General features: G+C 41.7%; 1 protein-coding gene across 5 annotated transcripts in view; it reads right to left on the bottom strand.

Moving 5' to 3' along the window:
• The window catches only part of DENND4A (DENN domain containing 4A), a 146624-nt gene that overhangs the window by 8954 nt on the left and 123304 nt on the right, over positions 1–14366 (bottom strand). For 2 of the 5 annotated variants that reach the window (XM_056571701.1, XM_056571703.1), the window contains 11 exons: positions 14222–14335; positions 13558–13698; positions 11321–12426; positions 9351–9555; positions 9175–9269; positions 8500–8675; positions 8255–8362; positions 7442–7643; positions 5559–5807; positions 4929–5046; positions 4708–4734 (listed from right to left, as the gene is read on the bottom strand). In XM_056571701.1, coding sequence (XP_056427676.1) covers positions 4708–4734; positions 4929–5046; positions 5559–5807; positions 7442–7643; positions 8255–8362; positions 8500–8675; positions 9175–9269; positions 9351–9555; positions 11321–12426; positions 13558–13698; positions 14222–14335 — 2541 coding nt within the window. The remainder of the gene's footprint in view (positions 1–4707; positions 4735–4928; positions 5047–5558; positions 5808–7441; positions 7644–8254; positions 8363–8499; positions 8676–9174; positions 9270–9350; positions 9556–11320; positions 12427–13557; positions 13699–14221; positions 14336–14366) is intronic. The other 3 variants (XM_056571702.1, XM_056571705.1, XM_056571704.1) reach the window with 2 other exon arrangements.

The following is a 14366-nucleotide window of genomic DNA, read 5'->3' as shown; positions in this document are numbered from 1 at the left end:
GCCTGGCTGGGCCCTTGTGTGGCTCATGCAGCCGAGGCACTCTCCTCTGTAGGAGGAGTTTAGGCACACTTGCTTGGCTCAGTGACAGCAGGTCTAGCCACCGTCTGTTGTTTAAGTCCTGCTATTGCGCTCCTCCTCCCTTGGCGCAATCTCCCTGGAAGGGTGTGTTGATCCTTCCCTTTCTCAATGTCAGTTGCGCTACGTTGAGGCAAGAGTCTTCTGGGTTATCTTCATGTGCCCAGGACCTGGGGGTCCCAGATGGGTTCCCTTTTGCTCCCCCTCTGTTCCCGTCCTGACAGGATGTTGCTTCAGAGTACTCGGGTCCATTCGAACTGCTAGGGTCCAAGTCAGGTTAGTCTCCTTGTATTTGGCACTCTCCTAGATTGCTGTGGGGTGCCTTATTTTCTGGGTCGGCCCTCTTGGTTCTTCGGGCCTTAGTGTTGATTGCGGTCTCGAGCATGTGTGGTGAACCTGCCCAGACTTCTCCTCGATCCCATTTGCAGGGAGGTCTTTCTGTTCCACTCATCTTCATAGAAGTTTGTCTCCCAGAGCGTTTCGCGGCTGTTGGGGTTGCTTTCCCTACAGGTATGGAACCTCCAGGTGACTTGGGAGACTGCAGTTCCCATGTCGGCCGCTCCGTTTTTCCAGGCGGCAACTTCTCTGGGGGCGTTCTGCTCCTTTTTTTTGGCCATTTCTTACTTTGTCTCCTTCTTCGTTGTCCATGTACTTTGGAACTGGAGTGCATCCGGTCTACCGGATTGTGTCAGGCGGGCCAATCTTGGCTTATGCATAGCTGTGGTTTCTTTCCTGCTGTTTAGGCTCTGTGTTATACTCTCTGAGTCTGCTCTTCCCCCCCAGGTGCTCGTGCCGTACCCGAGACAGTGGTTTTTGGGAGCCTACAGCTTATTGGTTCGGGTCTTCGATCTTCTGCGCCATGCCTCTCCGGAAATGGTTCCTGTCTCTCTTCCTCTTCTTCCAAAGGTTTCTGGTCTTCATCTTGTGTTCGCCTTTGCACTCAGGTGTCCACAGCCCTTCCTGGCGTTTTGTATGGGGTTCTCTTGTTGTTCCCTTTGCCTTTTTTATTTGCAGGCCCTTTGTCTGGTTCTGTGCTTCTGAAATTAGTTTCCTACCTCCTTCCAGTTTTGTTACGGCCCATCGGGTCTCCGATGCGCCACTTTCTTGGCTCCCTATGTGGACTATTGTTTTTTGGTCTCCACTACGTGTGGTCTCTTCCTTGGCATCCTAGTCTATCTCCATGGATGGTGGGATCTGCCGGACGCTCAGTTCTAGAACTCGGTTGCCTTTTGGCCTGAGTCTTGTCCGTGAGCCTTACGGCTGACTAGGATTCAGTCTCCAGACTGACTCATTTCCTTTGGTGGTTGTTTTTTTCCACCCCAGGGACTGCTTTGGTACGTCCCATCAGTATCTGTGTCCCCCAATGAAAAGCGACCGAGAATAGGAGATTTATTTGTACTCACCGTAAAATCTCTTTCTCGTAGCCTTCAATGGGGGACACAGCACCCACCCATTTCTTGTCCGGATGATCTTTTCCGGTTCTTGGGTTTTTATCCGGGATTCCTTTCTAGGGTCCTTCGGACATCTCTTTGTTGACTTCTCCTACTACTTTATGACAAAACTGATTACCTCACTTCCAGTGGGCGGGTATATCCTACCAGGGAGGAGCCTACTTTTTTTTCCTAATATCAGCGCCTCCTAGTGGCAAGAGCATATACCAATCAGTATCTGTTTCCCCCAATGAAGGCTACGAGAAAGATTTTACGGTGAGTACAAAAATTTTTTTTTTAAACATTAAATTTAGGATTAAATGTTTGTGGGTAAATTAAAATATCAGAACAATCCCTAATAAACAGTCACTAAACTATAAAGGCAGGTCACAAGATCTCAAAGGGGGTTCAGACTGTATTTGTAAGACTATGAACTATGATTAATCCCAGGCAGATGCTTCTCTATCTCTATGAAGGTAGCAGCTGTCTGACTAGGAGAGAGCAACATCACTCCCTATTGTCTTATTAAAGGGGTTGTCTCAAAAACATATGATCTGTTAGAGCAGTGGTCCCTAAACTGTGGCCCTCCTGATGTTGCAAATGACAACTTCCAGCATGCCCGGACAGCTTGGAGTTGTAATTTTGCCACATCTGGAGAGCCACGGTTTGAAGACCCCTGTATTAGAACATATGTATTTCATAGGTAGCGGGCAGAACAGTGGGCTGCTAGGTGTGAGGGGCTCCTGCTCTGATACATCTGACCTCTCCAGGTATTTCATGGCTGTTTTGAATAATACTACAGCCATTGCCCCTGCGGCCCCCACAACAATAAACTTATCCCTAGGCTGGCTTACTTTACACAAGGGGTTGTCTTCAAGGGAAAAGACCTTTAAAGTCTATTCACACATACAGTATCCTGTGCATATTTGATGCAGCAAACTTGAAGCTTTGTTAAGTCTTTTACATTAAAACCTGCAGCTTCAAATCCTGTGCATCAGATATGCACAGGATACTGTACATGTGAATACACCCTTAAGAGGTTCTTAGGGAAGGAATGTGCCTGCTAAACATGTGCTCTGGCCCATTCACACCCTATTATGTGCAACCAAGGCATTTAAACAAACTGGTAGTAAACATTATCGATAAAAAGATATAAGTGCACTAAAGTGCAAAGAGCTGTGAAAAGGATCTTATTTTATTCCCTTCCCTGACTCTTATAATGTAAACTGAATATCCTCCAATTGTACTAACTAAACCAGACCGTGTATGCTCATCCATATATGACAAGATGTCTTCACATCTCCATTGCATGTTAATAGGTTGGAATAAATGTCTTTATACAGAAAACCTATTAAAAGTACAGTACAGTACGGAAAAGGATGTCAGTCATCTGACGGCTGCTACTGGCAACTTCTCCATGTGTGCATTTAATTTTATAAAAGCATGTATGTGCAACATGATAGTAGTTCATCTTTAATGTGGTTACACAAAACAACAACAAAAAGAGACACAGAGACACACATCACCATAGACGTCCGAGCCTTGGATACAATAAGCGATGAAGGCTTTCAGAATCACACTGACCAATGCTAAACTAAACATCAAGAAAACTTGCAGGACGAAGATGGGAGGATGACAAACAGTGACTTATAGCGAGTAGAGCTCTACACCCATGCACACAGTAATCTTTATTATATAAGCTTTTTTTGTTATACAGCTTAAAGTGGAGCACTGTCTCTGCATACAACTGGCAATACAGAGAGCAAATATATTATTCTATATTTTATTCAAATTTTTTCTTTGTAGCTTCACTTAGGGTGTGTTCAGACAGGGCAGAATCTGCACTGACACACAGCATATTACAAAACAATTAATGTGAACAGGGATTAAAAAATGCTATTCACATGTGGAGAACATTTTCCGAGCAGAAAAACAAGTATACTGGGGATCTATTGTGGAAATTTAGAGAGTACCTATCATCATCTACACTCTCCCTAATCCCTCTCCCCAATTGTCCCTGACTCTAACTCTATCCCTGTATTTATTTTTACTTAAAACCCCCTAAAATTACCTTTTTAATGTCCTCTTCGGCAGCTCAGTTAACTGCTGTGAGCGAGGGGAGGAAGTGGGCGTGGCCCAGCAGGCGCGATGTCATCTGATGCCTGCCATGGCTCACTTCCGCCCTGTCTCTCTAACTTACATATTTAAGGAACGGGAATGGAAGACCTCGATCAAACTTTGCCAAGGCAGACCCGAGTCCCGAGACGGCCGAGTCAGGAGTGCGCACTGCTGACATACAAGCACAGTGCTAGCTCCTGCCTGTCTGACTGACAGGCAGGGTGCTGCGCTGAGCTCCCCAGGACAGGCTGCAGTCTGTGATTTTGGACTCATGCGATGAGTCCGAAATCATACTAAAGCTTACGGCCAGAACAATTGAGGAGACCCCTAGTGGTTACTTTTTCAAATAGTAAAACATAAAAGGAATGACATTTTTTAATAAGTATCTATTGGAAAGTAAGTCATTAGACATTCATGTCTAACATATCAAAAGTTTTTTTGATGAAAGGTACTTTTTAATGGATTTTCATTCTGGATTTAACCCAATGTATAGGGGGGAATACATAGAGAATTTTGCAAGGCAATCTGCAGCAAATTCTGCGCCTAACACATACGAATTTTACTGCTTAGTGGTCAAGAATATGCAACGGATCTGTGGGGAGATCCAGGTGGAAGTATTCCACCCATGTGGACCAGGCCTTATTGTCCAGCTGATTTTATTCATGGTTTACTGTTACTTTAAACTCATCCCCATGTTAGTTTCTAAAATACATCTAATTATTCTATTTTACTCTATTTCCTGGTTACAACACAAGACTAGTTTGTACACCTCAAAAAAATAAAACTAAAGTAAGTAAAGGTAAGTAAATTCAAAAATCCCTAAAGTGAAGATATATAACAGAGACTAGATTTCACATGTCTTGACAACATAGCGAATGTGAAATCTAGCTGAGTTTATATTAGATGTACTATTTGCCAGGTAAGTGGTATTAATAGGAGTTATTTTGCTGTATATTTGATGTCATGTGCATGGAGTATCTGCTCATTTGGCAAGGATGGGTAATACTTATTTCTCCAGAAAAAAAATAGCCATGCAAAACCAGACATAAGTCACCAAAAAGCCCATTTAACACATGGGACTCACTCTCATAAACTACAGTGCAGTTTTGACCTAAAGATAAAACAAGATTAAAAGTAATTATAACCTGTAGTCAGAATGAACATAGTAAAGCTACATTTACACTGGGGTTTTGAAGAGCAACTTTCTAGTAAAAATTTACCCAAAAACTTAAATGGGAACGTTCTCAAAGGAACTCCACTGTGAAAATAGCCTATTAACACAAGCACATGAGCAATAAAACCTACTTAAAGTGTTCCACAAGATGTACAGCGGCTGCCGTGGATCCTGGTGTAGCTTCAGATTGTCCCATAAGACTTGAATAAGGACATGTTTACTGTCTTCAGACACTGTGGTCCTAGGAATCTGTGAGAATAAAAAATAATGTTTAAGGCCTAATAAAATGAATAAGGTTGCTGCCATCTAATACAGTGCAGAAGCTGATTTAGCCACAAGACACCCATACACATTTGACATTTGCATATACACATTTGCGTATAACAAACCTTAATTTGGGTGGGATTGGTCAACCACCTAATGTTTATAGGGGCCTCCTGACAGAGGTGACTGGCAGCAGCTTACCCCCTCATCCATTCAGAAGACATGAATGCTTGTCTAAGCCACGTGTTCATATGTGTATGGTGAGATTTGGAGAGAGAGAGAGCCATCGGCCGAACATATGTATGGCCAGCTATGTTGGCTTTATATTAGTTCATCATAACAATGAAAATCAATTTACATTAGCATACGTTGGTAAACATATCAAACATATACCTTTGACGCACAGCCAAATTGTGATGTGAACTGAGCCTAGCTATGTAAAAGCAAAGACATGACAGTCTCCATGTGGGAATGTTCAGATGCAATTCTCTGCTCACCTTGGAATGTATGTTGCAATGTTCTGAGGATAAGATTAATCCAGGCAGATTACTAGGAAGATCCAGTCTCCTAAAATACCACACCAAGTTCCAGAAAACAATGGGGTGATGGTCCACGAAACCCGGTACAGAAATCGCTGGGTCTCCTTCATTCTCCAGCAGGCTTTCCAGTTCTTTCCACACTACAAGGGGGCTGAGGTAAGGGACAGTGATTGGCTCGGGGTGTGACATCCTCCAGTCCAGGGAGTCCTGAGATCGTCAGCGAGAGCACAGAGGGTAGATGTGTTATTAAAGGAAGTTATTACCTTCATACAGCTCAACAGCATGACAAGATCTATGCACATGAAACATGCGGAACATTTCTAATAATGCTGCTTTGCCTAAATTTTTGTTCAATATATTAGTAAAAATGATGTTTAAAAAAATTATCTAAACCTGGAAAGCTCTGATTTACTGACATATAGGATGAGTTTATAGCATTCACAATAAAGCAATATATAGCAAAAATCATTTAATCTGGCAACAGGACATGCAAAGAAAAATTATCTGATCTGAGTTGGGACCCCCGCAATCTCCAGAATGATGCCAGAGTCTCCCCGTGTGCAAATTGCGGGGGTCGATACGTCCCCTCCATGTTTTGTCTATAGGATAGCCGTAGATACACGAGTGCAGTGCTTATATAGCTCTCATAGCGAATGCATGCTGGGGGTCTGTAGACCCTATGCTTACTGAACAGAGAGATTTGGGCACCATTCTGGAGATCACTGTGTATCGGAGATAGGTTTGCAAAGGCTGAAGTACCCCTTTAAGTGCTTCACTCCCCTGTTTGCTGCAATCTCTATCCAGTTGCACCAGATTGGCTTCATGAGTCTATGGAAATTGGATGGAGATTTCTGCAACTCAGGGAGTGAAGCATTTATGCATGTGGTCCTTTCTAATAGTTTTCCTGATCAGTGGGGGTCTCAGCAATAAGATCCCAAACCATCAAAATGTTTTTTTTTTATTATGATAACAACACTTTAACCTCTAGAGGACACAGGGCAAAAATGCACACCCTGCGCCCGGTCGATGAAACGTGCTCAGAAGCTGAGCGTGCTTTATAGATGGTTGGTCTTGGCTGCTATAAGTAGTAAAGTAAAACAAAACCTACATAAATTGGGTATCATTGTAATCATATGGATCTACAGAATAAAGATAATGGGAGAGATTTATCAAAACCTGTGCAGAAGAAAGGTTGCCCAGTTACCCATAGTAACCAATCAGATTGTTTCTTTCATTTTGCAGAGGCCTTGTTGAAAAGGAAAGAAGCGAGCTGATTGGTTGCTATCGGCAACTTTTCCTCTGGACAGGTATTGGTAAATCTCCCCCAATGCCACTTTTACCAAAAAGTACACTGCATAGAAACAAATAGCCAAATGGATTTTTTATTTTATTTTGCCCCACATTTGTTGGTAAAATGGGTGATGTCATTATAGAGTACGATTGGAGCCCTCATATGGGTCTGTAGGTGGAGAATTAAAAGCATTATGGCTATTAGAAGGCGAGGAGGACAAAAAGAAAGTGCAAAACTAAAAAAATCGCTGTATCCTTAAGGTGTTAAGTAAAATGACATTTTAACTACAGTGAGATGAGAGAGAATATTAATGAGTTTTCTTAAGATGATGTGTTCATCATGAGGAGACTAAATGCTTGTACTATGCACACATCTACACCTTTCAAAATTTTCTATGTCAAATTAACTATGCAACATAAGGCAGGGTTGTGCTCCTAGAAACAAAGTCTAAATGTAATGTAATTTTGTGGTCCACTAAAATTTGTTAGAAGAGCAAGTGCCCAGACACTGTTACATGAGTTTGTTAATGTAGAATTACAGGGTCACATACAGCGGAAGTCTGAAGGTTAGTAGGCAGGCTGCCAGTGGAAACATGGCTCAGTTTGCTAGATGGCTTCTCATCCAAAGGGCTGAACGTACTGATGCTTCTCACTACAGGGAGACTTGGAGATGCTGATTCACTGCTATCATTCTTCCTCCTTCCTTTTGGGATCTGTATGATCCTGACATTAGTCTCTTCCAATTTTGTTTTGCTAAAAAAAAAAAAAAAAAATTGAAAAAGTATATTTATATGCAGCAACATCATTATATAGTTAAAGTTATACAATCACCCAATATATTTTCTGTATTACTTTTTTAAGGATGTTCCATCCCACAATAGGATAAACAGTCCTAGTCATGGGATTGACACACAGGTGCTCAGTACATGACAATATTCGTGCCAGCTGCAGTGACACTTATACTCTATGACACTTATACTCTGTGTGCTTATCTTCCACTATACAAATTTAACAACAGGACACAAGTTTTATAGGAATGGTAAGTCATCTTTAAAAACAGTCTCCGGTTTGAATAACTTGAATAATTATGTAAACCAGTGTTTCCCAACCAAGGTGCCTCCAGCTGTGGCCAAACTACAACTCCCAGCATGCCCAGACAGCCAAAGGCTGTCTGGGCATGCTGGGAGTTGTAGTTTGGCCACAGCTGGAGGCACCTTTGTTGGTAAACCCTGATGTAAAGGGAAGCATGCAGAGTCTGTAGTCAGAGTTTCCCATTCACTACAATGGGACTGCATGCTTTAGTGCCAGAAGATGTGAAAACCTGAACAATAAATATATTTTCTGCCCAAAGCAAAAGTACCAACCTTGGATTAAGGGAAAAAGTGGGAGTAACAATTTCAGACTTGGGTCTCTGGGATGAAACAGAAGGAATGGGCATACATTCTGCAGATGGACTGGCTTTCATGAAGTATCTAATAGAGAGACAATGGTGAGGGTTATTGCATTGGCAAATATAACAGACATATATTTTGGCGTTCTTCTAGATATATTCTGTAAATGTGTGAGCCTTACATGTTCTTATCCTTCCCACCAACTACAAGAAACGTACCTGCTGGGTCGTCGCAAATCTCGGATTTCTATATTTAAGAATGGGAGGAAGGAATTGCCACAGAAGGGACATGTTGTGTTGAGATTTGAGTCATCTGCTGTCCAGCCTGCCATAATCTCTTCATCATGAACAAGACAATCACATGTCAGACACCGCGAGCAACTGGAGATCAGGACCTTTAAGAGAAGTGCATTGATTAGAACTAGATCATAGATTTCCACCAGCATCATGTGACCACATTTGGTTTTTCTTGGCTGTGTGTGGACTAAATGAGCATTTACTGGCGATCAAGAGATTGCCACTGGGATTAATAGGTTTGCAACAGATGGAGGCACACTGGCAGGGAAACACTAATATCTATGGTCCTACTTAGTCCTCCAAAATAGTAGGGGCTTTCCCCAAAAACCCTGTTCACTATAGGGCAACACTTTAATCTCCATTTACCTGGTCTGAATACCATCCTCTATTTGAGCACTGTATACAGTAATCACAAATATAACAATATTTACTCATAAAAATTTACAATGATATTCTGTTTACACTGTGGTTAAGTCTATTGCACGCAACATAAAATTTCTAAATAAAAACATATGTGTAGTGCATAAAATGTGTTCATTCAAAATGGTTTTAATGAGAAAGGGACAGGATGTGGTAATAATCGTCAACATCGCGCACCTCCATGGCATAGTTCTGGAATACACTGGTACTGCTGGAATTGCTTGAGGAATGAGGCTCAGTTTTGTAGTTTATTGTGATCCTAGAAGGCGAGCCTGTGTTCAAGAGAAGACATTGGTTAGTATCCTCCTTTTTACATCCTCCTTCTGATAAAGTTTCAGGTCATTGCCGCTTACTACTGTTGTAGAGCTGCTTTGAGCTGCCCTCTTGGGAAGTGTTACTCTCCAGGCTGGTTCTACTCATGCCCACTGAGCTGTTGGCAGTGTTGAGGTCATTGTCACGTGAAGAGGGAATGCCTTCAAAGTCATCTTCATTGAGAGAGCCTGATTCTACATCTCCTGTCCCACTCGAGCACAGGCTCATGCGGTCAGAATTCGGATCCTATGTGACATTCAGAAAATAATACAATAAGAATTTTTATGTACATATCCAATACAAATTGAAGTCTTAAAGAGCACATCCAAAATTCAAACTAACCATACATGTGAAAATAAGAAAGTACTGGCATATATTTCAACATTTATCCATTAATAATTTTATTGCTAACAATATTATTATGTATAAGTGTTTTTAGCTGGAAGAACCCACATAGAGGACCTGTGGTCTTTACTAACCAATCTGTTTTAGAAAAGACTTGTATTCCCCATGAAAACATTTTTGGGGCATGTTTTGTTAACTCTGTGTTGTGCCATTCCTCTGTATTTCACACTAAAAATGTATGCGTAAATAGCCAACTGGGTGTTACCAGTAGGAGCCTGTCCCTAAAGTGTCTGGCACTGTCCGCTTTAATTGTATAGTCTCAAATAGTGGAGGGAGGGACACACTCCCAACTGGTCACACCCAGTTGGCTATTTAGTCATACATTTCTAGTAAGAATAACAGAGTGCTATAAGAAAAGGTGCTCCAGAATAATTATTTCATGAAGAATAAAAGTATTTACTAAAACAGACATAACAGAACCTCTTTAGAGATACTTATAGAAATATTGCCATTTTCAGTCATGGCAACTATTTTTGAAAAGCCTTATCGGCAACTGAATGCACTTTTTGTAGTCCCTTTTGCCAAAATGGCCACCAAAAAAAAAAAGAGCTCCTAGTAAAAAAAAAACAAAAAAAAACAGACAAACTTTGGTTAAAGGTGTACTCCGGCCCTAAGACATCTTATCCCCTATCCAAAGGATAGGGGATAAGATGTCTGATTGTGGAGGACCCCCGCAATCTCTCATGCAGCACCCACCTGTGTGTGCTCCACGCAGCGCTGAAGACTCCGAGTCTTAAGCCTCACGACTACAAGGCTGGAGTATCGTGACATCACAATTCCGCCCCCGTGTGACGTCACACCCCGCCCCCTCAATGCAAGTCTATTGGAGGGGGCGTGATGGCCTCCAGTGCTGCGTGGAGCACACACAGGTGGGTGCTGCATGAGAGATTGCGGTGGTCCCCAGCAGCGGGACCCCCACGATGTCTTAGGGCCAGAGTACCCCTTTAATGCTCGTTCACTTTTTAGACTAGGACTTGTCCCTAGGACTGCTTCATTGAAAAATGGCCCATTTGCTTGCTATTAAAAGTGCTGCTTTGGTTACTATGTTTCTGTATGTCTGTTAAAATCTGTAAAATGTTTTAAAAAAAATTTGCTAGCTGCGTGATGTAGACTGCAATACATTTGGGGAACCTAAATAAATCTACCCAAAGTTTGATGAAAGGTTTCAATATGCCTGAATAAAGGGGTTTAAATCCCGTTGGCATTGTTCAGAGATTTCAGTTATTAAAAATGTCACACAACATTCTAAGGTTCATTCTAATTAGGTTCTGCTTAAAAAGATTTGTGTTACTAAATATCAGACACTCTAAGCAAATTCATTTATCTGACTGAACTGTGGCTTATAATGTTATGTGACATTTCAGAAGAGCAGAAATCTCTGAACAGTGCCAAAGGGGTTTAAGATTCTATTTCTGTGTGAAAATCACTGGTGTTCCAAGATCACAGAACTTGCTACCAAGTATAAAACAGGCAGCATGGAGCATGGAGCACATAATGCCTTCAAGAGCAATAAAACTAACCCCTCCGACATCCTCACAGAATTGGGGCTAACTGCAGAAAAATGCATAACACACATATCTCAGCATTAGCTTGAGTTGAGAGTTACCTTCCCTGGGCCAGTGTAGTTAGCAATTTTTGAGTACCATTTAGTAGCCTTTTCAGCAACTCCTTTTCCAGCAGAAAACATGCTGCTCTTTAGCACATCAAGCTTGGGAGTAAGAATTGTGTCAATGTTAAAAGATGTTGGGGACATTAGTGCAACCGTGGAATCTGAAGGGTCTTCTGTTTTTAGACTTCCCACCGAGTATGCAGGAGAGGACCAGAGCCGACTTCGTTGCCTCTCCTCAGGTTTTACATGGTAAGTTTTTGACTTTGTTAATCTAGGTGCCTGTGGAGGTGACGAGGGAAGACTCAAGCGTCTGCAGAGTGGTAAAGATTTAGAGCTTTTATACTGATCTGAGGTGTTCCTTTGTAAGTCCATGCTTGGAGCCCTACTGGCCAATGGACTGCTCATGTTATTCATATACATCTCAATCTCTTCTGCAAGGTCCCTTTTAGCAGAAGGCGTCAAAAGAGTTTTGTCCACCACTTCCTCGATTTCTTCTTCTTGCTCGGTCTCTGCTGCTAGCATTGATAGAGGGTCTAATCCTACCTCTACATCTGTCTTCTCCACGGGCTTGGCTGGGAACACTGATATTGCTGAGCTTATGCTCATGTTTCTGTCTCTGGGTTTTTCCTTCTGGCAATTTGCTTTTATTGGTTTACTTTCTACAGTGTCATTGTCAAGATCTTCAAGGTCAAAAATCACTGGTGAGTCAGCCTTGTCAGGATACCCCTCCTCCCCCACTGGGGATTCGTCATCACTCCACTCCTTGGTTATGTTCACAATTTCCTTCCTTGGAGATGCCCTTTTTATGTCCAAGGTCTTTGGCCGAGGAATGCTTTTCTGGAGAGCTCCATTGAGTATCTTGGCATCTGCTCCCAGTTTATGAAGCATCTTACCAGCTGTTTCCTCCTGGTCTGTGCCACCGATTAGTAGCCCTGCAATATTTTCTTGCTTGTACTGCCCACTGTTAGGTGCCCATTCTAACTGATCTTTTAAGCCTGGTTCCATGGCACTCTTGTGCCTCTTACGTAAACTCCAGCTTTGGTATATTTCACTTTCCCTGGCATCTTCGAAGGAGGAAGCAAATAGTAGTCCAGCTGCATTTTCTGAAATTGGGAAAATACTGGATTTAAAAAAATGTGTCCCTTAGCTAATTGTATCAAAACTTTACAGGAGTAACATTTTTCTGTTCTTTAGTTCTAACACACAAATGGTTTATCCCTAGTACTTTAATATATACACTGTGCACAAGTAGACTAATAAAAAAAAAAAAACTTTCTAGAAAAATATACTGCATAACTAAGAAATGCCTAGTATAACGGAGAAAAGTGTACTCTCATTTCATAAAGGTATGTCATATAACTAGCACATACCTCCACTTTATGATCATGGGGATTCAACATCTAGAACCCCAACAATCCTGAGACTAAAGTATTCCATGCACAATGGAGATCTTGGTCATCTTGCTGCAACCAACCCCATTCACTTTAATGTGCATGAAAATAAATAAATCATCACTGTGCCCCTTTATTTTCAGGATTGGTGGGGTTCACAGAGGTTGGACCCCCAACCACATTACATAATGGTATATCCTAGTGACTTTCCTTCTGTTTATGAGATGGGAATACTCCTTTCACAATTTGACATGAGCTCTTTGCCCTGATGTTCATTTTTAGCAGCATACAAAATATGTGCTGTCTCAGCTTTTCCCAGGTAGCAGCGCAGCCCGAGACATTACATCACTAGTCAGGTGTTGAAAGGGAGCCTGTCTGCTTTAATATGTGAAGCGACCACTGGGTGGGAGGGAGATCATTTTCCTAAGGGCTGCAGGGAAATGTAGTTTACATCACAGCACAACATGCAAGGCAGCTCAGGTGTGCTGGAATGTGTGAGGTGGCTGATGTGTGGAAGGAAGAAAAGTGACCTCACGCTCCAACAGGAAATAGCCATTTCACAAAACGAAAGAGGCAGCGTTATGGTGGACTCGTAACATAGCCATTTAACCCTAAGATGAGCATGCATCCTTCCAAAGTATGTCCATTACTGTCTGGTAGGTAAGTACTAAAATCAGCTTATGTTGGATAACCCCTTTAAGGATACATTTTTCTATATTGGTGATTGGAGAAATGATTAGGCAACAATAGAATATAGAAGTAAAAAAATAGCTGATTGCATTGGTGGTCTTGGCTCATCATTATGGTAGCTTTACAAAGTATGATATTGTGGTGTCTACTTGCCTGTACAAAAGGTTTCAGCGATGTTGTCTGGTTTGACCTCTTTCCTAACAATGTTGGATGTGGAGTTGGCAACTTGAGCAATAGGACTAAGCAGCTGAGGAAGGCCATCTCTGCTGCCCTTAGAACTCTCTGTCTCTGACACTGGAAAAAAAAACAAAAAAAACAAAATATATCTGGCAGAGACTAAAGTACGAGTTGGCACTGCAAGGGGTTAAACGTGATAATCCCAGTCCAGAGTACATAACTTGTGCGGTTGATTCTAGTTTTCAGTAACAAAAAAATAAACAATTGCAATTTGTGAGAAAAAATAAGAAAAATTGGAAGCGCACTTATCAGTACTTGTGAAGTTTAAAAGATCATTGTTAACTGAATTCATTTAAAATCGTGTACTGGCTCGCCACAGGTTATGTACTTGTTGGTCTCTGCACACACTCTGGACTGGGATTATCAAGTTTAGCAATGAAGATTTTGTTGTGCCACAGTAGCTATAATGCTTATATGAATATACGGTGTACTAAATCAATGCAAAGGCGTACTGAGAGAACGCATGACACACCAACATTAATATCTTCTTGACGTCCTTAGTTTAGGGCAGAACAATTATAATCTTAATCCCACTGAGATCGTCACTTGCAGTGTTTGTAAAAGTTGCTTGTGAACATACTTGAGCTAGAGTCACTCCCTCTAGAGTCTTCCTGTTCTTCTTGTATATCATGCACTGCTCCTCTGCGAACCTCTTCCTTGGATAAAGAGCTGTATCCTAGATCAGATTGACCACCTAAAGATGTAAGCAGCTCATACTAGTATAG

The sequence above is a fragment of the Hyla sarda genome, chromosome 4 (genome assembly GCF_029499605.1).
Source record: "Hyla sarda isolate aHylSar1 chromosome 4, aHylSar1.hap1, whole genome shotgun sequence".
Taxonomy (NCBI): Eukaryota; Metazoa; Chordata; class Amphibia; order Anura; family Hylidae; genus Hyla; species Hyla sarda.
The sequence above is the reverse complement of the archived record's forward strand: the minus strand, read 5'-3'. Positions and strand labels throughout refer to the sequence as shown.